At 39.7% G+C, this 25,385-nt stretch overlaps 1 protein-coding gene across 1 annotated transcript in view; it reads right to left on the bottom strand.

Moving 5' to 3' along the window:
- Window positions 1-8,162: 8,162 nt before the first annotated feature.
- Window positions 8,163-25,385, bottom strand: part of LOC149249169 (calcium-transporting ATPase, endoplasmic reticulum-type-like) — a 90,470-nt gene continuing 73,247 nt past the window's right edge. The window contains exon 5 of the mRNA XM_089452188.1: window positions 8,163-8,241. Coding sequence (XP_089308314.1) covers window positions 8,163-8,241 — 79 coding nt within the window. The remainder of the gene's footprint in view (window positions 8,242-25,385) is intronic.

A 25,385-nucleotide genomic window follows, 5' to 3' on the forward strand; every position in this document is an offset into this window, starting at 1 on the left:
ACTTTCTGAGAAATATTTCCCACAACCTATTTGAAGTATTTTATCTATTCAAAAAGTTATGATTAATTGTGTGACAACCCAAATCAATCTATATTATGTATGTAGTGTAAACATTTGGAAATTATAAAATGGATTGAGTAATGAGACACTTATTCTAGAGGGATGGGGTGGTTAATTGTTGAAATAATATTAATGTATAAAAAAATAAAATGAGGAATTTCAAAGGTGGATGGAATCAAAAAATATAAGAAGGGGCAAATAAGATAAGGGAGGAAAGTTAGAAAAAAATTAAGGAGTAGAGGGGCAAAAATAGAGAGAGAAAATTTTAACTTCTAAGAGAGGTTGAAAAGACGAAAGGAATGAAGATTTATGTTGGAAAAGGAGTTGGAAGAGACTAACAAGTGAGGAATTGATTACCTCTTGAGTCCCTAGTCACCCAGAGGGTGGATATTATGTTTCTAAAGAAATACCAAAGGGATGGGCTGGAGGAATTGATCCCGGAAAATTCATGGGGGACCTCTGGAAGTTTATTTGTTGTATTTTTATGTTACTGTTGGTTGTGGAATCCCAACATTGGATTGAACCACGGTGTTGTTCTTTGAAGGGTGGAGACTACTAGTCGCTAAAATCCCTTCATGTTTTATTTGTTTCAATTCAGATTGTGGGTGGAGGTACTTGAGTCCTTGGAGTCCATATTTCAGTTGATTTATGTATTTGATACTTGTAGCAAAAGATACCTCAACCTTTGGAATTTGGCTTCTCCGTGACAATTATAAGTGAGACTTGGATGTAGTTTTCTATGGTTGGGTGGAGAGTCATAGTCCTAGAATAAATTTCCCATTAATTTTGAGATAAGTATCCCTCATGTACTCTTGAAATCAAGAATATGTGTGTGTGTGTGTGTGATTATTCACATTCCTAGTAAAAAATGGTGTGTTGATGGAATTGTTTATAAAATCACTATATATGTGATTTACCAATGAGTTCTTTGTCACTGTGTAAAGCTGTTGGAACAACTTCTGGGTACAATTCTTATGTTCATGCAGTAACTGTTATGAAATATTTATTATTGCAGATAAATAGGTTGGTTTTAATTCGCATTACTATGCAATTTAGTGTGTATAAACTACAGACTATATGAGGATATTAAAGCATGAAATGAATGAGATGCATGATTTGATACATCATATTGAATGTATGGGTTAATCCAATTTGATGGTGTTGGGTTTCACTGGTAGACATGAGTGCCTAGTAGTGTTAAGAGATAGTGTAGAAATATTTTAAATCCTATGTTTCATTCCATATTTTACTTTTCTATAAGTATTGTTAGATTTGTTGCATGATACTTGGAGCCTTTATGATTGAAGGTAAGGAATTTTGATGCCTTTCATTATAGTGCATTTTATCATTTAATTGAGTATGCATGAGCTAATAAGGTACATTCACCTATTTGTTCATATAAAAGGACTTTTGAGCCAAAATAAATCAAGGTTTTTCTTTGTTATGAGATGCTACAACTCTCTGTATTTTCATGTAGATATGCACATGAAATGTTGTTAAAATTGTTATCATGCTTATGAATGAGCATTTATTGATTCTAGCCTTAATTTTCTTATGAATTTATTGACAATATGGTACTCAAAGTATTGGTGTACAGAAGAAGGATGGAATCTGGAGGAGACCCTGTATTGACTATTGGGTGTTGAACAATATCACTGTTTGGAACAGGTGTCCAATCCCACGAACTGATGACCTTCTTCACAAGCTTAAGGGGGCCAAATAATTCAACAATATTGACTTGAAGTCTAGTTATCACTAGGTACTAATTGAACCCTCTGATGTGTGGAAGATTGCCTTCAAATCCAAGGAGGGAACTTTTGAATGGTTGGTCATGCCTTTTGGGTTCACAAATGCCCTCGCAACCTTCATGACATTGATGGAATGCATATTATGACCCTTTCACAAAATCATTCATGGTGGTGTATTTGGATGACATTTTGATCTTTATCCAGAGTTGGGAAGAGAACCTCCACCATATTCGACAGGTCTTCCAAACCCTGCAACAACACAAGTTGTGTGCCAGTTTAGAGAAATGAACTTTTGGTATGACCGAGGTTCAATATCTAGGGTACATTATTGATGAGAGGGGTGTGCATGTGGACCTAAACATGATACAAGTCATTCTATAATGGCCAGCCCCAACCACTCTAACAGAGCTCCAAATATTTTTGGGCCTTTCCAAATTCTACCATAGGTTCATGTCGGGGTTCTCTCATATCACTTAGCCCTTGAGTCAAGTCACCAAGGGAGGAGTTGATCTAGGTGAATATTGGTGGCCACACATCTATTCCACTTGGACCGCCACCATTTTTTCTTTCAATTTTTCAGTTTTCTTATTTTTAGCACAATTTACTATTTTTGGCAGATTTTCAGGTCCTAAACTTCCCTAGTTGTTTTGAGGCCCTAAACAACGTTTTTTTGGGAAAACTAAGACCAAAATCGGTCTAGGACCCATGATGGTCATTCAAAAGTTGTAGTACTCGAATAGATATTTCTAACAAGGTATTGTGCACGTCAAACAAAGAACGTATGCCAAAGTTACGACCCCGGGAAGTTGATGTACCAATTTACCCAAACGGGGCCCATAGTTTGGCGCTTCATCTCCTAGGGTTAGGTTTTTGGATGTTTAGGGTTTTCCATTGTTTCTCAATAACAAATAGGCCTTTGAGCCTCGTTGTAACAAATTTCACAGGCATGTAGTTGCCACATCTATTCTCAGAGATAGGCTACCATCGCTCGAGGTAGTCTTATTTCCATTCTGTTTGTAAGCATATTTCAGAATTTGATATTAATGAAATGAAGTGTTATTTCTACTGAATCTTTGTATTTATGGTTATATCTATAATTTGTTGCGTTCCTATTTAGATTTGGATGAGTGGTATCAGAGCAGTCTTCTTTTTTTTCTATTTTTCTTTGCATGTCCTCAACGAGGTCGCAATATAAGGAATTAGGGCTCGATCTGGTTGAAAATTTACAAGATCAACCTCACAAACCCCAATGACTGCCCATGGGGAAAGAAAAGAAAGACGAGGGGTTAGGAGATCCTATCATAATATTTCTTGAGGAGGTCCTCGAGAAATAGAGGAACGCGATCATGGATAACTTTGCCCAGATCCTTCAATGGTTGCCCACTGGCGGTGCATCCACATCCAACAGCCACTCTGGAGACTCGACTCCTTTTAAGGTACAAGTAAGCTTTGACATTCCCATATTTTAGGGCCAAATAGATGTAGATGTCATAGATAAATGGTTAAATCTACTAGAAGGATATCTTTTTGTTCATGAATTTTCCAGCCAAAATAATATTACATTTTCTCTTCTCAAATTCGCACCCCATGTCAAGGACTGGTGAGAAACCTACTGCGAGTAGAAGGATGAAAGTAAAACCTCACTATTTTCAACCGTGCCCACTCAGAACTCATTTCAGGATGCCATCAAGGATCATTACTACCCTGTCGGGAGATATGAGGATAAATACATAAAGTGGACAACGCCGCGGCAGGGAAGGGACCAAGATGTGCCAGAGTTTACCAATGCTTTTCATACTCTTCGCATGAAGTTAGATATCAGGGATTCTGAGAAACATTTGGTACTCAATTACTATGGTTTCCTACATAGGTACATCAAGGACAAGATGGAGTTCCTAGACATCTCCTCGCTTGGCACGACATACCGATATTCCGTCAAGATCAAGCAAAATTTTCAAGAGAAGTGAGACTTTGGATATGCGAATCTGAAGCAAGGAAAAGGTGCCCTGTAGCTGCATAAAAAAGGTCAAAGTCAAGACGGAGTGGCATAGGAAAACCCATCAAATCCATAAGAAAAGAAAGTGGTGTGAGTTCCATAAGAGCTCCACTCACAACACATGTGAGTGTTGCACCAAGAAGTCACTAGTGGCTGAGCTGAAGGCTTAGGAATCAGATGCATGTTCTGACTTTGAGTCAGAACATGACAAGGAGAATCACAAAGGGAAGCAGATTATTGACACAGAGCCTAATTCTACCATTCCCACCATGAAGATCTAGAAGGAGGAACCTGAAGATCCAGAGGAGGAGGAGCGCCTATTCCACTCCCAGATGTGGGTAAAGGGTTCACCACTAGAGTTCATTGTAGACAGCGAGAGCCAAGAGAACCTCATTTCAGAAGAGGTCGTGAAGGGGTTGGGCTTACCGATCACAAAACACCCACAACCATACACCATCAGGTGGCTTCACCAAGGACATGATCTTCGCATGAGCCAGCAGTGCCACCTTCCATACAAAATCAAGCCCTTCACGGATGAGGTATTATGTGATGTTTCTCCCCTTGATGTTTGTGATGTATTATTAGGCCAAAGATACTTATGGAAGGGAAATGCCATGTATCAGTCAAGGCCTCGCGTTTTTATTGTTACTTTAGGAAATAACTTGTACAACATGATGGAGGTAGCACCGCCTACTCCCATCTCTTTGGTTATTGCAAAATAATGTAGTAAGCTCATTTCCAAAATGAGGAAATTTATTTTCCTGATGATATGCCCTCAAGAAAAGAAGAAGATGGTGGCCATGACCTCCAGACAGGGCCCCTCCACATGACAACAATAAATGGACAATGTCATGGAGGAGTACGAGGACATCTTCACCTCCCCCACCGGGGTGCCTCTGCACTCTCAAGTCAAGCACTCCATCGATTTGACCCCAGGTGTGCCATTTTCCAATGGACCAATCTATCGGTACTCCTTTCTGGAGAATGATGAAATCAAGAGGCAGATTTAGGAGTTGTTGTAGAAAGGTCACATCCATTCGAGTTCATCACCATGTGGGAGCTCGATCGTGTTGGTACAGAATAAGCATGGGACTTGGAGACTTTGTATTGACTATCAATTGCTGAACAACATCACTTTCTGGAATAGGTACTCGATCCCTTGGATTTATGAGCTACTCGACCAACTCAAGGGGGGAAAATATTTCAGCAAGATAGACTTGAAGTCCAGATATCACTAGATACCAATCGAACCCTCTGAGCTATGGAAGACTGCCTTCAAAGTGAAGGAGGGCCTTTTCAAATGGCTAGTTATGCCTTTCGAGTTGACGAATGCTCCTAAAACCTTCATGAGGTTGATGGATGACATATTGCGGCCATTCACCAACTCATCTGTAGTGGTATACTTGGATGACGTCCTGATCTTCAGCCAGAGTTGGGAAGAGCACCTCCACCACATCCGACAGGTTCTCCAAACACTACGACAACACAAGCTATATGTGCCTATTTGCAGAAATGCAATTTTGGCATGACCCAAGTTCAGTATCTGGGATACATTATTGATGAACGGGGGATGCATGTGGATCCAGCCAAGATGCAATTCATTCAAGATTGACTAGCCCCAACCACTCTTATAGAGCTTCGCAACTTTCTGGTTCTTGCCAATTTCTACCACAGGTTTGTATTGGGATTCTCTCATATCACTTGGCCCTTGAGTCAAGTCACCAAGGGAGGAGAGAAAGCAAAATTCTTTTGGTCTGAATCTGAACAGAAGGCATTCACAGAGTTGAAGCATCACCTCTGCGCTACACACGTGCTCACATTACCAAAATTGCAACAACCATTTGAAATCGAGACAGATGCCTCTGACTACGTTATTGGGGAAGTCCTTACTCAACAAGGGCATCTAGTGGCATATCACAGTGAGACACTTTCAGACACAGTCTAGAAGTATCCCACTTATGAAAAAGAGATGCATTCTATTGTGCAAGCCTGCCAACAATGGGAGCATTACATTTTTGGGAAGGAAATGGTCATCCACATAGACCACCGACCCCTGCAATTCATACAGACACAAGGTAAGTTGAAAAATGGTTGCCATCAGAAGTGGTCAAGATACTTGCAACAATTCCATTTGAATATCAAGTATAAGAAGGGAAGCACCAATAATGTTTTAGATTGCCTTAGCCAACCACTAATCATGGCATTAACCACCGTGCTCAACTCTTATGGGTAGGAGACTTCTTGTTGGCCACTTCTCTACAAAAGTGACCCAGAATTTGGCCACACATCCCAGACGCTCTTGGAGGGTGAGCAAGTTCCATATTTTCACCTCCAAGATGCCATGTTATGCCACCTGGGACACCTTTGTGTTCCTTCAAGCAAGCCTGCCAAGATGATTTGGGAAGCACACTGCAATCGAGCTCCTTGGCATTTCAGAGTCGAGAAAATGATGGCAGTACTGCAGAAGTATTTCTGTTGGCTGAATCTTTGACAGGATGTTGGGAAGTACATCAGATCCCATACTTCCTATGCCATTGCCAAACCAACAATCAAGAAGCAAGGCCTCTATACTCTGCTTCCTATCCCTAGCCGACCTTGGGAATCCATCCCATGGATTACATGTCAGGCCTTTCTTCTACTGAGCATGGCTAGGACTATGTTTTTGTGATCGTTGACATATTCCCAAAGATGCCCATTATGGGGGCCTGCAAGAAGAATATCACAACAGAACCCACTACTAAACCCTTCTTTGAACGAGTGTGGGTACACTTTGGGATCCCACAATCTATCATCTTAGATCGAGATATTAGGTTCCTCATTAAATTTTGGTCTAGTCTCTAGTCGATGTTTGACACCAAGCTCACTAAGTCCACAACATTTCATCCCCAAACTTATGGCCAGACAGAGGTCGAGAAGAGGATGATCATGCACATTCTGCGCATGTATAACTCAAAAAATCAACGCACATGGGATGAGAGTCTCCCCTATGTCTAGCATAGCTATAACTAGGCTCTTCGCAACTTGACTGGACACTACCCTTTTCAGGTGGGTTGGGGATTCCAGCCACTATGTCCTATTGATGTGGCCATAGCATTTGCATCTACTCCGCCAGATTCGGCTCATGTCTAGTTCAAAGCAAATAAGGCAAACAACTTCATTGAGCACATCCAACATATCTACCAGTAGATCCATCACATTCTAGAGAAATAAAATTCCAAGTGTAAGCATCTACATGATCAACATCGGGTGCCACATAAGTTTCAAGTGGACGACAAAGTCTCATTTCATTTGCAGAAGGAACGCCTTACCAGAGCTTATCAGAAACTTAGACCACTCATATATGGTCCTTACACCAATAATAAGGTTATGGAAGACAATTCCTTTGAGCTCATCATTCCCCCATTTCTTGCCTTGCGCTTAGTGTTCAATGTGGACCGCCTTCGACCATACTTCCCACCATTGCTAGACACATTAGACATTGGAGAACAACTCACACCTAGATAGTTAAATCGAGATTGCATGGAACAAGAAATAATTGATCAGATCATGGACATGAAGATCAAGAACACCCGAAAACAAAGGATCCTACTATATCAAGTTGTCAAAGTAGGTCAACTCCTTCACCGGGGCAAGGGGCTCACAAGGGACCAAGTTCAGCAGAAGTTTCCTCATCTCATGGAGGAACTCAACGCAATGGGGACCATTTCTTCCTAAGTGGAGAGGAATGATCAAGGTGGATATTGGTGGCTACCCATCTATTCCACTCAAACCCCTGCCATTGTTTCTTTCAGTTTTTCAGTTTCTTTATTTGTAGCACAATTTACTATTTTTGGCAGTTTTTCGAGTCCTGAACTGGCATTTTGAGGCCCTAAATGACGTTTTTGGGAAAAATGGGACAAAAATAGAGTATACACCAATTTTTTTCATTCAAAAGTTGTAGTCCTCGGATACATATTACTAACGAGGCATTGTGTGCATCAAACAGAGATCATATGCCAAAGTTACGACCCCGGGAAGTTGACATACCAATTTACCCAAATGGGGCCCATAGTTTGGCGCTTCATCTCCTAGGGTTAAGTTTTTGAATGTTTAGGGTTTTCCATTATTTCTCAATAATAAATAGGCCTTTAAGCCTCATTGTAGCACAGTTCAGAGGCATGTAGCCACCACATCTCTTCTCAGAGATAAGCTACCATAGCCCGAGCTAGTCTTATTTCCATTGTGTTTGTACGCATATTTCAATATTTGATATTAATGAAATGAAGTGTTATTTCTACTGCATATTTGTATTTATGGTTATATCTGTAATTTGTTGTTTTCCTGTTTAAATCTAGATCAGGAGTGAAAGAAAAGTTCTTTTAGTATGAATCCCAATAGATGGTGTTTTCCAAGTTGAAGAATCGCCTCTGCTGTACACCAGTGCTCGCATTATCAAACCTGAAGCAACCATTTGAGATCAAGACAGATTCCTTTGAATATTTTATTGGTGTATTTCTTACTCAAAATGGGTATCCAGTGGCATCTCATAGTGAGACACTTTCAGACATAGTCTAAAAGTATCCCACCTATGACAAAGAGATGTATTCCATTGTGTAGGTCTAGCAACAATGGAAGCTTATATTCTCCGGAAGGAAAATATCATCCACACAGACCATCGACCCCTACAGTTCATACAGACACAAGGGAAGTTGCAAAACGATCACCATCAGAAATGTTCCACATACCTAAAAAAATTCCATTTGAACATTAGGTACAAGAAGATAATTACCAACAATGTTGCAGACTACCTCAGCCAACCACCAGTCATGGTGCTAACCATTGTGCTTGAATCTTGTGGGCATGAGATTGTGGAGTGGTTGCATATTTACAAGAGCAATCTAGAATTCAAAAACACATAACAAATTCTCCCGGAAGGAAAGAAAGTTCAAAATTTTCACCTCTAGGATGAATTGTGATGCCACTTAGGAAACCTATGTGTTCCTTCAAGAGAGCATGATAAGATAATTTGGGAGGCACACTATAGTCATGTCATTAGACATTTCAGGGTAGAGAAAATAGTGGCAATGTTCTAGAAGTAATTTTATTGGTCGAACCTCTGACAGGATGTTGGGAAGTACATGAGACCATGCACTTCCTGTGCCATTGCCAAACTGATCATCAAGAAGCAAGTCCTATAAACTCATATGCCTACTCCTAATTGACCTTACATGTTGGGCCTTCCTTCTACTAAGCATGGCAATGACTGTGCTTTTGTGGTCATTGAAAAATTCTCTAAGATGGCCATTATGGCAGCCTGCAAGAAGAGTATCACCGCAGAAGCCACTGCTAAGATCTTCTTTGAATGGTTGTGGGTACGCTTTGGGATCCCATAGTCCATTATCTCAAATTGGGATAGGAGGTTCCTAAGTACATTTTGGTCAAGTCTCTGGTCAATGCAGGATACCAATATCACTAAGTCCACAGCTTTCCAGCCCCAAATTGATGGCGAAACAAAGGTCATCAACAAGATGGTCATATACATTATGTTCATGTACAACTTGAAGAATCCATGCAAATGGGATGAAAGCCTCCCCTATGTCCAACACAAAAACAAGAGAGCTCTCCATATCTCAACTAGCTACAACCCTTTTCAGGTGGGATTGGGATACTAGCCATTATGTCCCATTGATGTGGTCATACCATTTGCAGCTACTCCGAGAAATTCGGCTCATGTCCAGTCTGAAGTTGATAGGGATAGAAACTTCATTGAGAGAATTTAGTACACCCACCAATAGGTACACGACATATTGGACAAGTACAAGCATGGTCATGATCAATATCGAGTGCCACACAAGTTCCAGGTGGGCGACAAAGTTGGTTACATTTGCAGAAGGGGCGCCTCGCTGGGCCCCATCACAATATTTGTTTGCTCCAATATGGGCCTTACACCATCACTAAGGATATAGGGGGAAATGATTTCAATCTTAGAATTCCCCAATTCCTTGGCCGACACCCAATGTTCAATATGGCCCACCTTTGACCATACTTTCCACCATTACTGGACACATCATACATTACAGAACAACTCACACCAATAGAGTTAAACCCATACTACATGGAATAGGCCACAACTAATCATATCATGGACACACTGATCAAGAATACTCACAAACAAAAGATACAATTGTATCGGTTTGTCAAAGTTGGCCAACTCTTGCACCAAGGGAAGTGGTTCACAAGGGATCAAGTTCAAAAAAAGTTTCCCCATCTCATGGAGGAACTCAATGCAATGAGAACCATTGCTTCCTAAGGGGGGAGGAATGATCCAGGTGGATATTGGTGGCCACCTACCTATTCCACTTGGACCCGCACTATTGTTTCTTTCATTATTTTAGTTTCCTTAATTGTAGCACAATTTAGTATTTGTGGAAGTTTTTTGGGTCTTGAACTGCGGGAGCCATTTTGAGGCCCTGACCAACATTTTTTGGGGAAAATGGTCAGACATGAAAATTTGATTGATGTTTGCAATTGAAATTTGTACTCCCCAAATACATATTTCTAACAAGGTATTATTCACATCAAAAAAATATCACATGCAAAGTCACGACCTCAGGAAGTTGATGTACCAATTTACACAAACAGGGCCCATAGTTTTGGCACTTCATCTCCTAGGGTTAGGTTTTTGGATGTTTATGGTTTTCCATTTTTTCTCAATAATAAATAGGCCTTTGAGCCTCATTCTAACATGGTTCAGAGGCATGTAGCCACCACAACTCTTCTCAAAGATAAGCTACCATCGCTCAAGCTAGTTTATTTCCATTTCTATATGTAAGCAAATTTGATTTCTTTGATATTAATGAATTGAAGTTTTATTTCTATTGCATATCTGTGTATATGTGTGTTTCTATATTTTATTGCATTCGTTCATAAATCTGGATCATTGAGATAGTTGACATGTACTTGAGTGTAAAAGGTGACAGTTGTTTTAGTATGTCTACTGACTACGAATTGACTATCGATTATGAGATGATTGTTAGTCTTAGTAAAGGTTGATTTCAAATTGATAGATATGATTGTATTGATATTTTCAATATGTGGTTGACATATGTGAGCAGTTGCAGGGTAGCATGGTCGAAATTAGAATGACAAGGTAAGGTAACTGGTATATTGTTATATTTATTTATACAATGATGATTATGTGTTTATGGTAGTGTGATGCAAGGAGTTGCATGGAAAGAGAGGTTTTCATGAAATCTTGAAGAAGGCTTGGATTGAGCTTTCCTTGGGAACCATGGGATTGAGGTATGGTATCTATTGTTAGTCTTTCACTTTCGATCTCTTGCAATACGTTTGTGCTTGATTTTCGATTTCTTTATGTCTAGTATATGGCCATACCACTTTGTTTCTGGTGTAGTATTATTATTGGTTTTCATGGTTTGATTCCTTTTTACTTCTTGGTATTTCCTTTTATGTTATGAGAGTCTTGGGAATTGGTTGGGAAAGAGGAAAGTTAATGGAGATCAACAAGATCTTAGTGAAACCCATAAGGTAATATTAGACTCAGATGAAGCTTACTGCATGAGTATGGGCTAGTTGAGGGAAGGAATATCACAGCCAATTGGATTCATTGGGTTCATTGAGGTAAGTGGATAGTGATAGAAAAATCATGAGAAAGGTAACGTAAGGGTAAAGTAAATGGATTTGAGGTTTTATATGCCTTGGCTATGTTGGGAACTATTATTCTCAAAAGTGTGCATGTTGTGCATGAATAAAGGAAGCTCTCTTAACCCTTATGATATCTAGTAATTATGTTGTGATCATGATTTCTTCATGCTAATGTTCATATGGATATATGTATGTATGCATGTTGTTATTTAACAGGGTCATCAGGGATCATGATTATTTTATGTTGATGTTTATATGTATACATGTATGTATGTATGTCATTGTCCAACAGGTTCACTATGGATCATTCTTATGGAGGAATGATTGCTTATGAAGGTGAATGGCATGAAGAGGTTCCTAGTTTATGAGGAATCAAGTGGGAAGAGTAGTCATGACAAATATATGAGGTCAATATCATGTGGATATGAATTGATATTCTATTCTTGTATTATGCCTATATTGAATTTGTCACAGATAACACTGAAGGATACATCAGCGGAATGAAAACAATGTGCTTTGCGGCATCCTAGGATAAGCATAGATGGCAGAGAGACACTGGAAGCAAGGCTTCGTGGTAGAGGTAGTATGGTTTTGGATGTGCAATGCTATGGTTGTGTATATGTTGTGCATGTTGTATATTCAGTGATTATACCTATGGTGATGTGTAATGTTGTATATCTAGTGTCATGTACGTATGATGTTGTATGCATGTTGTATATATGGTCTTCTGTGTATATTACATATTCAGTGCTATGTACATATGGTGTTGTGTGCATGTTGTACATATGGTGTTTCGTGCATGACTATACATGTGGTATTGTGTAAATGTTGTACATGTGGTTATGTGTGCAGGTGGTGTTATGTGCATGTCGTGCATGTGTCGTTTTGTACATCAGTTGTCGTTTACATGCCATGCTTGTGGTGTTTTGTACATCTAGTATTGTGTACACACTATACAGCAGTGCAGTGTACATATGGCATTGTGTACACGTGTCCAGGTGGTGCCATGTACAAGTGGTACTATGTACATGTTGTACATATGGTACTCATGTACATGTGGTATTGTGTGCATGTCATACATGTTCTGCTATGGGCATGTGGTACTATGTATGTACATTGTGTAGTCGTGGTATCGTGACATTTGTATTCATTATTTTGTACTCTATGTACATATATGTATTGTGTTGTACATTGGGTGTAGGTTTATGTATTGTGTTGTGGGGTACACCGGATGTAGGATTATGTATTATGTTGTATTGTACATTGGGTGTAGGTGTATGTGTTGTATGTCAAGTGTAGGTGCATGTATTGAATGGTGTTCTATTTCATGTGTGTTTGTATGTGTGTGATGCACACTATGTGTATGTCCACATGGTTGTGGAGAAGGAATTGGGTGTGGAAACCGATCCAGATTGTGTATGGAATAAGGAAAAAGGTAGAACCTAAGGATTGATTAAAGGACAAGTCTCAGTATTTTATTTCATTTTTATTATGCATGTGATTTAGGATTTTGTTCTATGATGGTTACATGTGATCTATGATGATTGCATGTGATTTATGATGCTTTTGTTTTGATCTAACATGATGTGATATGTTTATACAATGATTTCATCAAAGATTCTAGTTTAACTTGTTGTGACAGGAAACAAACAAGATTCCAAGTGTACCTTACTGATGAGCTACCAATAAAGTATGATGTGAATTTATTTCAAACGTAATGGAAGTTTTGTGCTGGGTAGAATAAGCACAAAAATGTATGGTTGGGTGGCTAAAACTGATTGCAAGAATTAGCAACAACAGTGAAATAAATTGGAATAGGTAGCAGTATGTTTGTAAAAAACTTGAGGAGCAGGGCCATTGTGGAACACTAGTACCCAATAGTATCCATTGATTTCCATCAGCATGATATCACTGATATGATGGTTTTGAGGTAGGTATATGCCTTGGTTGTTGACCTTCCGATGTGAGGAATCCTTTCCAAGGGATGGATCACCAAGGATGGGGGATGCCCGGGAACTTGGAAGGTGACTAACTGCATAGAAGGGGGTGACCAGATTTCCTGAGGGATAGCGTAGTAGAGAAGGGAAGGTCAGAAATGAATTTTTTTTTTTTCATTAGCATTGCCAGATGGAATGAGATTCACATTGGGAGTGTTCCTTGGAACAATGAGTCGGTAACTGTTCACTGACAGGATAAGTGGTGCAAGATTGTAGTGTTGGACATTGGATGCAACTTTGACTTTGGTAGTTGATTTTGGATTTCCTAGGAAGCAAGTGAATCTTAGCATTACTTTTGAGGGTGGAGGTGTAAGCCCTGGATTCCCTTGTTTCTGATGCAACCATCATATCCTTTTATATATTGGTTTAGAAAATGTGCATATCTGTATATTTGGTTATTGTAAATATTGTAATGAGCTATGTTATAAAGCTCCAGTAAACAATATGTTTGTCATGTTTCAAAAACGGTCATTGTAAATAATGCAACGAGCTAAGTTATAAATCTCCATGGCTAGTACATTTTATTTTTAGCTGTTTTGTTGGTTATAGGTTTCATTGAACATCGATGATGGTGTTCCTATAAAGGGGAGGGTTCTATAAAAGATATGGTCAAAATTCCACGTAGAAGTTAATAAAGGTAAAAATAATACCAAGGTCATGCGACATGTATTCCAAGTTGAATGGTGGGAAAATATCCTAGTGTGGTGGTGCATTCGGTTTATTATGGCTAAGGAAATTGGAAAAGGAAATGGAAAAGGATTTGGAAAGGAAAAATGGAATTTTTGGAACATTTATTTATCAAAATAATGGAAATTAGGAGAAAATGAAAGTGAAAGGTCACAGGTTGCATGTGAGGAGGTAATTGAAGGAAAATAATGGGAAATGAATAAAATAGAGGCCTCATTGATAAAAAGGCTTATGAGGATTAGTTGGAAATCTTTTTCTCATGCTTGCTCAATGTAACCTTTTGTCATTTCAGTGTTGGCGCTCTCTCATTATTCTCTCTCTCTCACTCTTGGACACAGAGTTTTATTAGAGCATTCTAGCTTTGGAGCAAGGAAGGGAAAATAAATAAAAGGAAAGACAAGGAAAGGAAAGCGATGTAATGATCAAGCAAGGAGGAGTAGGATAAAGAAAATTCAGAAGGAATACTTGCAGGTAACATATTACATGTTTGATTTCCTAGTTGTTTTTGACATGCATGGCTTTGCATGTTCGTATATGGTCCTCTTGCTTTCGGTGTGTTGTAGCGACAACAACCACCCTCGAAAGTTTTGGCCTGCAGCCAATTTCAAAGCCTCCATTCAGAGTTTCACTTGATGGATGTGCATACTCGGGTTCACTCCGTGAGCTCGTGTGAGTCTTTGCACCCACCTTGCTTGATCATTTCACCCATGTTTTCCATGTTGATGTCAATTTCATTACTGCGATGATGTTTTGGTTATACTCAGGGTCTTCGCTCTATGTGTACTTGTTGTGTTCACTATATAAACATTTGTTGCACTCACACACAGAGTCACGTACACTGTCACGTAAGTGTCATCACAGTCAACCAACGATCAATCACAAGTGTCACGCTTGTCGCTTACACCATTGGTCAGTCACGTTGAGCATGTGTGTCTGGATGGTTTGAGTCGTGTCATGGTCAAGGCATGTAAGTGTGTGTTTGTAGGATTAAGTATGTATCTTTCGCTCGTTCACACACTTAGTCACCTTGCTAAAGTTCTGACGACTGGATTAGCCTCTGAAAGCCGTACCATCACCATGCCATCGACTCAATCGGCTGTCATCTAGAACAACGTAGAATCCCCAAGAAAGCCAGTTCAAGTTACAATGTCCGCAAACAAATCAATCAACCTTCATGTTGAATCATCAGAGACTTTGACCCAGCAGCCACCCTAGTATTGACTCCCCTAAAAAATTGTGTAGAGGTTGTAGACCTTGCCCACTCTGCTGACTGATAAAGTAGTGTAAATAGGCTGGACTAACACCAAGTTCCCGTCCCTATCTCCATTAAAAAATTGTGCAGTTTTTCTAGCCAACCCTCCTGAAATTCGACCGGTTGCTCACCAAGAAAATTGCATAGTTTTCATGAGCAGGTTCTTTACTGCCAAACATTTCACTCTAATCAGAAACTATGCACAGGTGACTAGTAGGCCAGCCTCCAAAATTAGCACAGTTTTTCCCACCAGCATCTCCCGGTAGCAGACTGCTAGTTCCCCTCAAGAATTGCACATTTTTTGTTGCCAAGCTATATCAACTGATTGCTAGTTCCCTCTAGGAATTGTGCAATTTTTTCTACCGAGTTGCCGGTAGTGGACTGTCAGTTCCCCTCAAGAATTGCGTATTTTTTGCTGCCAATGACCTAGTAGCTGACTACCAATTCCCTCTAGGAATTGCACAGTTTTTGTTGCCAAGCTCCGGGCAACAAACTAGCAATTACCCTTAGGAATTGCACAGTTTTTACTACCAGTGACCCAGCAGTTGACTACCAGTTCCTCTTAGGAATTTCACAGTTTTTTCTACCAAGATCCTACTCATTCTAGAAATTGTGCAGATCTTGCCTGCCTAGCCTTTCCGTAGCCAAGATTGTTCCTCTCAAAAAATGTGCAGTTTTGTCCTCCAGCTGAGCCAGACCCTGCGAATAGTCACTGTCAATTCGGATTTCCCATCTTCATCACCCAGTGACTCTTGCATGGTTTTCATTAGTAGTGCCTAGAGCCTCCATCCTAGCTCACAACCTTGTCTCCTCTCTTAGTCACCTGCATCCAAAACGATCATGTATCATGGTATACTGGGAGGGTTTTGGATTTGATGTCATCTCGTAATGAGTGACTGCATATATAGGTACACAAACAAACATGGTGTGATGATGGATGGGATGAATGAAGGGAGCACATGTAGAAGGACAGCTTCACCAATGGACGACCAAAAAATGCATACAAAGAGATGTGCTCACGAACTTACGATCATGCAAAGATGTGTTCACAGATGGATGGATGAGAAAACATGCAAAATGTATTCATAGACGAAAAAACGGACAAACATGCACTTTTCATGAACAGATGAACCTATCAAGCCTTCCAACATACAATCAAGGAGCAATGTGCAAATGTGTAGGTTTTAACCCCGTATAGAAATTACATGCATACAAATTTTAAAACATAGAAAACAAACAATGAGAGAGCATAACACATAAAACACATATACACAGAGATTTTCCCTTGGATCCCAAAACCGAGACTACCCGATTGATTTTTCATTATGTTCTTTTCAATGTTACAATACATATATATACATGTCGAAGCATCCAATACCATGGACCGAAAAACCATCGCGCCTAAAACCATGTGCTAAAACCATGCACAAAACCATAAGTAGGTCCGCCCAACCTAATATACGGTCCAAAAAAAATTTCCCGGGGGTGTTGCCCCGAACCTCGTAGAGGGGACCTACCCACCCCCCTCAAACCCCCTGTGACCCCCCTACTCGTAATTGGCGAAACAAATGGGGGGCTCTATCCCCCCTCTAACTGCCCGATGTTGAGGGACAAAGTCCCCTAGGGTCTTTGGTCAATACCCTAGCAGAGTGGGGGTTATCTACAAAGAAAAACAAGCAATCCATACAGCCATGATGCTAATATAAACAAACTACACGAAGAGAGGTGCACCTAGGGGTCCTTCATTTGGGTAGATCTAGCCAGGGTCCAAACCCTCTTGGAGTTCCTTTCGATCCTTCAACGTGAAAAACAATCAATTCAAGAAATCATAGCAGTATATGGACCAAGCATCATAAGGAAATCAACTTCATAGCATATTGAAAGTTAGTTATACAATTGAAACAACCATTCACATGTAAATCATAACATTAATATCATAAGCATGAAGAAGATTCATATCAGGAATAAGACAAGTGTTTCTTTTATTATAGATAACTAAAATACATTAAGGAATGATTTCACCTGAGTCTTCCTTTTGCAGGCTCCAAGTGGAACCATCCTCTAGATTCATCCAATCTCAAGCCTTCAACAAACTCCTTCCATGACTCACTCAAGGATATCTCAACTAATGGAAAGACATCATAACTCAAGGAAACAAGGGTTTCCTATAATAGGGGAAGTGCTTGAAGCACAAGGATCTTCAGACCTGATCATGGGTAATCTCAGCAAAGCAATTTTTCTCTCTATTCTCTCCTCCCTTAGGCCTTCCCATTGAAGCCTTTTTATACTTCTCCCAAAGTAGTTTTTTAGTTGGGAATTCGTTGGGCACAGTTGGGCCACGAGCACTAATAGGTGATCAACAAGTAAAACCCTTGATCTCCACCCGAAATTAAGGAGATTATTTTTTTTTAAGTGTTTTAAGACATATATGCGGGTTGGGTATACATAGATCCGTTTACACACGTGTTTAGCTCAGGGAAATGTCACGTATAGGGAGTAAAACACTGTTTTTTAAGTATTTGGACTAGGCCTGGAAGGAGGGGTTTCTCTAGGGCATGAGTGCAACATCACAAACATTAAGAGTGAGATTTGGAGCTATAACAGATGCCCCCTAATATATAAGGTCAGAAGGGGTACATGATGGCCGAAATGTATTAAGTAAGTGCATGGAAAGGAAACTTGTCAAAAACTGAGAAGGACTTCACCAGAGTTCAGCCTACCAAGCCACAAAAGGAGATTAGAAAGAAACACTATCTGAGGTGGGCATACCCATGCTCAGAGAAAGTAAAGCATGTCCACATATCAAGTACAAGTGGATCCACTAAGTATACAAGTACAAAAGACTGGAAAATACATAATGGATCATCTGATCATGATCGAAGAAGTACATGTCTGAATATCACATATAAGAATGTCAATGATGCTGAAGGATGAAGCGGATCGCTGGTACCAAATACTGATCCCAAAAGTACCAAATGAACATGATGAAGTAATATGGTACTACACTGTAAACTCAGGTGCCAGCATATAGAATGTTGCCATGAATGACTGTGACATATAAGGTGGAGTGGTATCAACTAGCAGCAATAGGAGCAACTGTCAAGTGAACCAATGAATGCTGATGAAACCTGAGGTCTTGATCGACTGCCGTGGTACATTTCTACACCATGGGAATAAATGATTTGAAGTTGCCCATGTGAGAAATCATTTGATTACCAGTCATTGATGTAAACCGTTAACGAACACGAGACTACTCACCAATAATGATAATGAGAGTCAAGGTACCCAGTACAATCTAACAAGTGTGAATAGATGAGCTAGAGTCGAACACCTATAAGAATCTATCAATCAGGAGACAATGATGGTTTCCCATTGTCGATAGCAAAGGATCTGCCACTAATGATTGCAAATCCCAAGGTACTACCAATTGGACTCTAGATATCTGCCCCAGAGCAATGAGTCATAGTCGATAGGGAAAGATCCGCTAGAAGGAAAGCATTAAGGCATCGTTCATCAATCTAGTGCGAGTGTAACCCATAGGAAAATAATGTGGAAGGAATTAGATGAAAAAAGATGTAGTAACCTGACTGAAGCATGGTTCCAGCGTACACAAGATGTGGCTAGTGCACGACAAAAACCCTCTGAACCAACCAATAATGAAAGCTGACACAGAGGCGAGGTATACACCAATAGGGTCAAATGGAAACCAAGGTACTACACGAATCCCAATGTGTGATAGTGTAAGCTGATGTCAAACACAAGAAAAAACCACTCAGTCAAAGACCCATGGTATTGATCAATGCTGAGAACAAGGTGATCTATCAATAATGAAAATAGGGCTAGGGTGCGGCTCTAGACCTCTCCTTAGAGCAAGATGTCGTCATCAATAAGGACAAGACCCACCAGAAAGAAGTCAATGGAGACCTTCTCAAACAGGCATGAGTAAAGGACCAATATAACTGATGTGATGATAGACAAGACACTGACAACCAGGGATGGCTGACTGAAAAATGAGTCAAGAGACACTGCAGAAAGGCTGACTCAGGCTAACTTCCCTTGAACAAAAGCATGACTTGATGTGACTATGTGGCAGCATATGATGACTCTATATAAGTTCGTCATGCAAGAGGCATGAACGAACCCCCATATGATTGGAAGAGATAACCAATCGGGGGAGAACTGACTTAATAACAAGTTTAAGGCGTACCTAAGTCAAACTAAATCCTGCCCAAATGGAGGAGACTTTGTTTTGAGTGCTTTGTTCAAGGGCGACACGACTGACTCTAGCTACCAACAATAAGTTGAAATATTATCCCGTTCTTGCTCTTTTTGGAATATATAATTTTTTTTGTCTTTTTCTTTAATCTAGAAAAAGAATAAAAGAATTCTATAGTATAGTGGAAAGAATGAGTGTCGGTGAAACAGATGATCTAGTTCCTGGGATTGGAACAATCCTATGCTTAATGCAGGGAGGTGAAAACTGGTCAAAGACGCTCAAAGGTGTGTTCCTTCCATGGGTCAAGGTGTGTCAAGTTGCAGAAGTCAAGGGAATGCAAGTTTGATTTTGTAGTTGTCATGGTCAAAAGTTGGCTTAAACACGAGTCCAAGTGAAGTTGGATTAAGGCCAAAAAAGTACAAACGGTAAAAATGAAATGTAGTAGTACAAAAATGAATGCCAGAACGAAGTGAAGAAGCAAAGAGGAATGAGTCTTCATCGCATAAGTCATGGTGAGACTACAGAGGACTCCCGAGCCTACTCAGATCGAAGTAGCATGGGCAACAAATGTCAGTGAGGTGCTAACTACGATGCCCATGAAAAGGATGGCTCTACCATCATGTCATGATTTTAAAAATCGGCGAGTGAAGATGGTTTACAAACCAAAACGAATGGGATTGACCCTATGGCAAGTGTATCGACAAATGGAGGCTAGTATGCATAATGCAACGGAGAAAATGGCTTCCCTAACCTATATGCCAGTGAAAAACGATACCTGCCAAGACGGGTTAGCAGTCATGGAACCGTCTCGAAACTGTCGGAAAAGCATCCAAAATGTCATGAAAATCAAACCATTCTTGACATTCCAAGCTCCCAAGTTAAAAGTTAGATGAAACAAAACAAAATCAAGTTTTGAAAAAATTTGACATTTTCAAAGCTTATAAAATAGTTTTTTGACTCACCATTATCATCGTTTGGTTTGAGAGCAAAGGAGTGAAGCAAAAGGAGCAAGCATTTCCATTCACCAAATTCAACCATTCAAATCTTCCCAAAATCACCAGGTAACCCTTAAACTTATCTTACATTCAATTGTGATTGGTTTTAGAATTTTTATGATTTTTCAAATATAATAATGAATTTTGAAAAATATATTTTGATAGGATTCAAATGACTATTATGATGATCATGTTCCACATATTGGGCCATTACGACCAGATGGTTCCCATGGCATGGATGTCGTGACCGAGGTGCCGAAGAGGCAGCTGCGGACATAGAGTGACTTCTACACACAATTCAGCGGCACTTGGTGAGACTAACTCACCGAGTATCGATGGAGGCTGTAGAGGATCTCCCTATAGACATGCAGCGTCATGTTGTTGGCATGCCACGAGACTGGGTTTGCACCCTTAGGCATGTGGCCAAAGCAGTAGTCACATACTTAGCTGCTCTCCTGAGCTGGGGCATTAGATGTACTGGACATGATTATGGGCATTTGAGTCCCAATTTTTGTATATTATTTTGGACACACTTATGTACACTCGAGATATTTTATGATATATATATATATATATATATATATATATATATACAATTTGGACTTTTTGATGCTTGATTTTATAGTGATGAATGAATGATATGCCAGTCTAATGCTTGATTAGCAATAGAATCAGCTAACCAATTATGAGATCTTGGAATGTGCAAATAATTAATGTAAGTAAATGATATTTGCAACAACCTCACCCTTAAATACTGGCGATGTAAACATGGATCCCTTATCCGATAAATGTTATTGAGTTGTGACACTATCAATTGCAAATCAAGATAGACTACCAACGACTTGATTTCATAAAAAATTGCTTCGGATAGGAAATTAATAACGGCAGTATACTTAACCATATTATTTGAAGCGGGACCAATGCATACTCCTCTTGACACCATCAATTGACCAGTTGGATAGTAGATTACCTAAGTTGTGGAAGCGAGGTTCCGAGTGTGCCGACTAGCACCATCACCAAATCCAAAATAGACCATGTCATCCATCAACACCTGCCACAGCAGACCAAAAAGTGTCGATATCAAAAAACTTCCGATGAGATATGTAAAAACATACAGAATGTACAAAGAAGCCATTGCCTAACTGCAAAGAAAAGTACTTCTTAAGGTAGAGCCGATCAGGGGGCTCCACCAACTTGCTCCTAGGGATGCTTATTGGTACAATTATCAAACCAATCAATATACTTCCTTTGGCGAGTAACTATGTTGGAGCCAAAGGAACCGTACAAACATCGCTAGTCAGACTGGAGGACCTGGATTCAAATTCATGCAAAGGACGACGATGTAAATCTTCCAAGGATTGATCTACAGACATCATTGCTTCGAATATCACTTCGTTGGATGGAAAAACAGTCTTCGAGCGATCCAACACAGAAGTGGAATCAAGGGTCCGAGTATGAGCCAGATCACTATCCAACTCCTCTCCAGAGAAAGGGGTAGAATGGTTGTCTGCAGAGTTATTGGTAGATTCACATCTAAGCTCTGCTGCAGACATAGAAGATTCTATTTCACCCATGTTATAGCTCCAAATCTCACTCTTATCGTTTGTGATGCTGTACTCATGGCCTAGGGCAACCCCTCCTTCCTGACCTGGTCCTAAAATTTAAAAAACAGTGTTTTATCCCTTATACGCGACATTTCCCTGAGTTAAACGTGTGTATACGCAGGTCTGTGTATATCCAACCCGCATATATGTATTAAAACACTTTAAAAAATATAAAAATCCTTATTTTTGGGCGGAGATCGCGGGTTTTACCTGCTGATCACCTATTAGTGCCTGTGGCCCAACTGTTCCCAACCAACTCCCAACTAAAAAACTACTTTGGAAGAGGTATAAAAAGACCTCAAAGGGAAGGCCTAAAGGAGGAGAGAAGAGAGAGAAAGGTTATTATGCTGAGATTTTTCCCCTAACCAGGTCTGAAGTCCCTTGTGCCTTCTGCACTACCCCCATTTGTCCAAGAAACCTTTGTTTCCTTATGTGTTGATGTTCATCCACCATTTATGACATCATGGAGAGAGTCATGGAAGGAGTTTGTTAAAGGCTTGAGGCTAGAACGGATCCGGAAGGAAGCTTTGCTTGGAGCCTGCTAAAGGTGATTCAGGTGAAAATATTCCTTTTTATGTACTTTATTTTTCTATAATAAAAGAAACACATGTCTTGGTTCCCGAAATGAATCTTCTTTATGTTAATGATATTCATGTTTAGAATTCATATGTAAATGGTTGTTTGGATTTCATAACTAACTACCTTTATTTATAACATGAAGATGGTTTCTTTATAAGGTTTTGTCCATATACTGTTGTGTTCTTTGAATTGGTTGTTTTGTAGGAAAAAAGAGAAGAGGGGAACTCCAAGAAGGGTTTGGACCCTAAAGTCCTTCTCAAACGTAGGACCTAAGGTACGTACCCTTTACAATAGGATTTGCTTATAATAGCATAATGGCTGTGTGAATGTGTGCTTCTTTGAATAGACAACTTTCAGTCTGCTAGAGTTTCAACCCAAAAAGCCCTAGGGGAACATTTCCCTCCATCAGAATTGCCGACTCTACTGGGGATAGCACTCTTGTTGTTCCTAGTTTGGGTGTTTTTCAAGCCAATCAGGGCTCAACTTCCTGTTTGTTTGCTGTTGCTGTCTGGTCTATTTTTGAACTTTAAGTTTTGCCAGTTTCTTCAGTTTGTTTTTTATTTTTCTTGAAACCTTTTATATACGCTGCTTTTCTTAGTTACAGAGGTGTATGTACGCATGTTGCTTTAAGTGAACCCGCGTATACGCAGGTTTCCTTAGTTACAGTAGCGTATACACGCATTTTGTACATAAGTACAGTCGCGTATATCTTTCAATTTTCAAGATTTGTAAATCTTTTTGTCTCTGAAGGTCTGTCTGGTAGTTTGAGTCAGTCTGAAATAGGCATTTTCCAGTATCAGTTATTTGTTTTACAGCAAGCATCTTGTTCCAAATTCTCTCTGAGTATAAAAAGTATTGGTCTTGTTTTTCGTTGATTGCAAGCGTCATCGTTTTTGCTAAAGCACGCAAGATTTCTTGCTAGGAATCTTGGCTGCTCTGATTCATCAGGGTAGGAAGATTGATCTCAATCTTTGTGTTAACCTTTCTTTTGGTGACTTTTTATTTGCTTGACAAAAACCGCTTTTTGTGACCATCCACTTCTTTGTTTCATGAAAATTTGTTGATTGACACTTTCTTGGAATTTGTCTTTTTGATCTTTTCAGTTTTCATTGCCAAAGCTTTCATTGCTGCTTTTGATTGTTAAGAGAACTTTTAAACACATTTATTTTTGTTGAGTTTTCATCCGTTGTGTGGTGTCAACTTGCAAAAGTGTTTCATTGCCTATTCTTCAATCACAGGTTTCAGTGTTGTTGAGAGCATTTTTTTGAAAAGACTCTTTTGTTGTTACTTTTGAAGAAAATCTTTTTGAAAAACTTAGTTTTGCTTTCTTGAACTTGGTTTTCATTTGGTTTCTTTTTAGTGAGTGAAAGTGCTTTATGCTTGTCTTAGAACTTGTTTTTAATGTTTAGATGAAATGAATAGTAACATCTCATATTCCATCTAGACATTTTAAGTGGCAAGATAAAGATTGATAAGCAAGCAAGTTTCATTTTTTGTTTTTAGAGTAGTTTTAAATCTTGCATCCGCATATATTTGTTGCATTAGGATAGATTTGCATACCTTTTTAGGCATACATTGAGTGTTGACTTTTAACAAAAAGAAAAGAAATTTTTTTATTATTAGAAGTTCCTCTGAACCCTATATAAATTGCTCTTCATCGAAAAACGAAAAATTGCATGTGCATGTAGTTAAGTTTTTATTAATTTCTTTTGCGTCAAAAAACACCACTAGTTTCACTTCCGTTACCTTGTGACTTAAAGAACAGCCTATTTTAAAATCAAGTGCTAAATAAAATTCACTAGAACTTTTTGTTTTAGTCAGTTACACCAACAAGTTTAGGATTTTAGGGCCTTGGATTAGGCGAGTGGAGAGTTAACTCTCCAAGGCCATATAAACGTCAAACGTAGGAGTATGAATAACGAGAGAAAATACAATAGCGTTAGGAAGACCAGGAAAGCTCCGGATCTGGGAGTTAAGCACGAGGGTCTGTGAAGACAGGGAAGAGAGATACCCCCTCTCCTACTTGTCCGAACTTACCTCACGACTATTCCGCCTGGCTTTTGCGACGAGTTGGTATCCATAGTTGCTACTCCTAGGGATCTACATAGGTGGCTGCAGAGGGGAATCCCGTGGCACCTAAGGTCGACGTTGCATCACTCTCGACAGTACTACTGGAGGGCACCATTTCGAAGCTTGGGGGCTTGCACCGGCGCAGGCTGTTGTTAGGAGGTCAGCGTAACTTCCTCTGATACCTTCGCTGATAGGACTGGGCCCTCATCATCCCAGACTATCTTTGAAAGGCCCCTTAATTCACTTTCTTGTATTTTGGTGTCCGGTCCTAATCACCTGGAGCGGAAATACTTGGAAGTTGTTTGACTGGCTGTTATCTTTAGGGACTTTATAGTGTGTGCTCTTTGATCTTAGTTGGCCTAGCTTTCAATTTTTTGAGTCTGTAGTTAGATCATAACAAAAAATTCAAAGTCACTGACCGATCTCCCAGACGGTCTCGAAGACTTCGTGGTCTTTCACCACCAAGTTTAGAGCCTTCTCCTAGAAGGCACAGAGGTAATACTACCAGTGGGTTCCATCCCACGCCAGTTGACGCAT

Source organism: Pinus tabuliformis, chromosome 7 (assembly GCF_031772625.1).
Source record: "Pinus tabuliformis cultivar Carrire ecotype Pingquan chromosome 7, CPIR1, whole genome shotgun sequence".
In the NCBI taxonomy this organism is placed as follows: Eukaryota; Viridiplantae; Streptophyta; class Pinopsida; order Pinales; family Pinaceae; genus Pinus; species Pinus tabuliformis.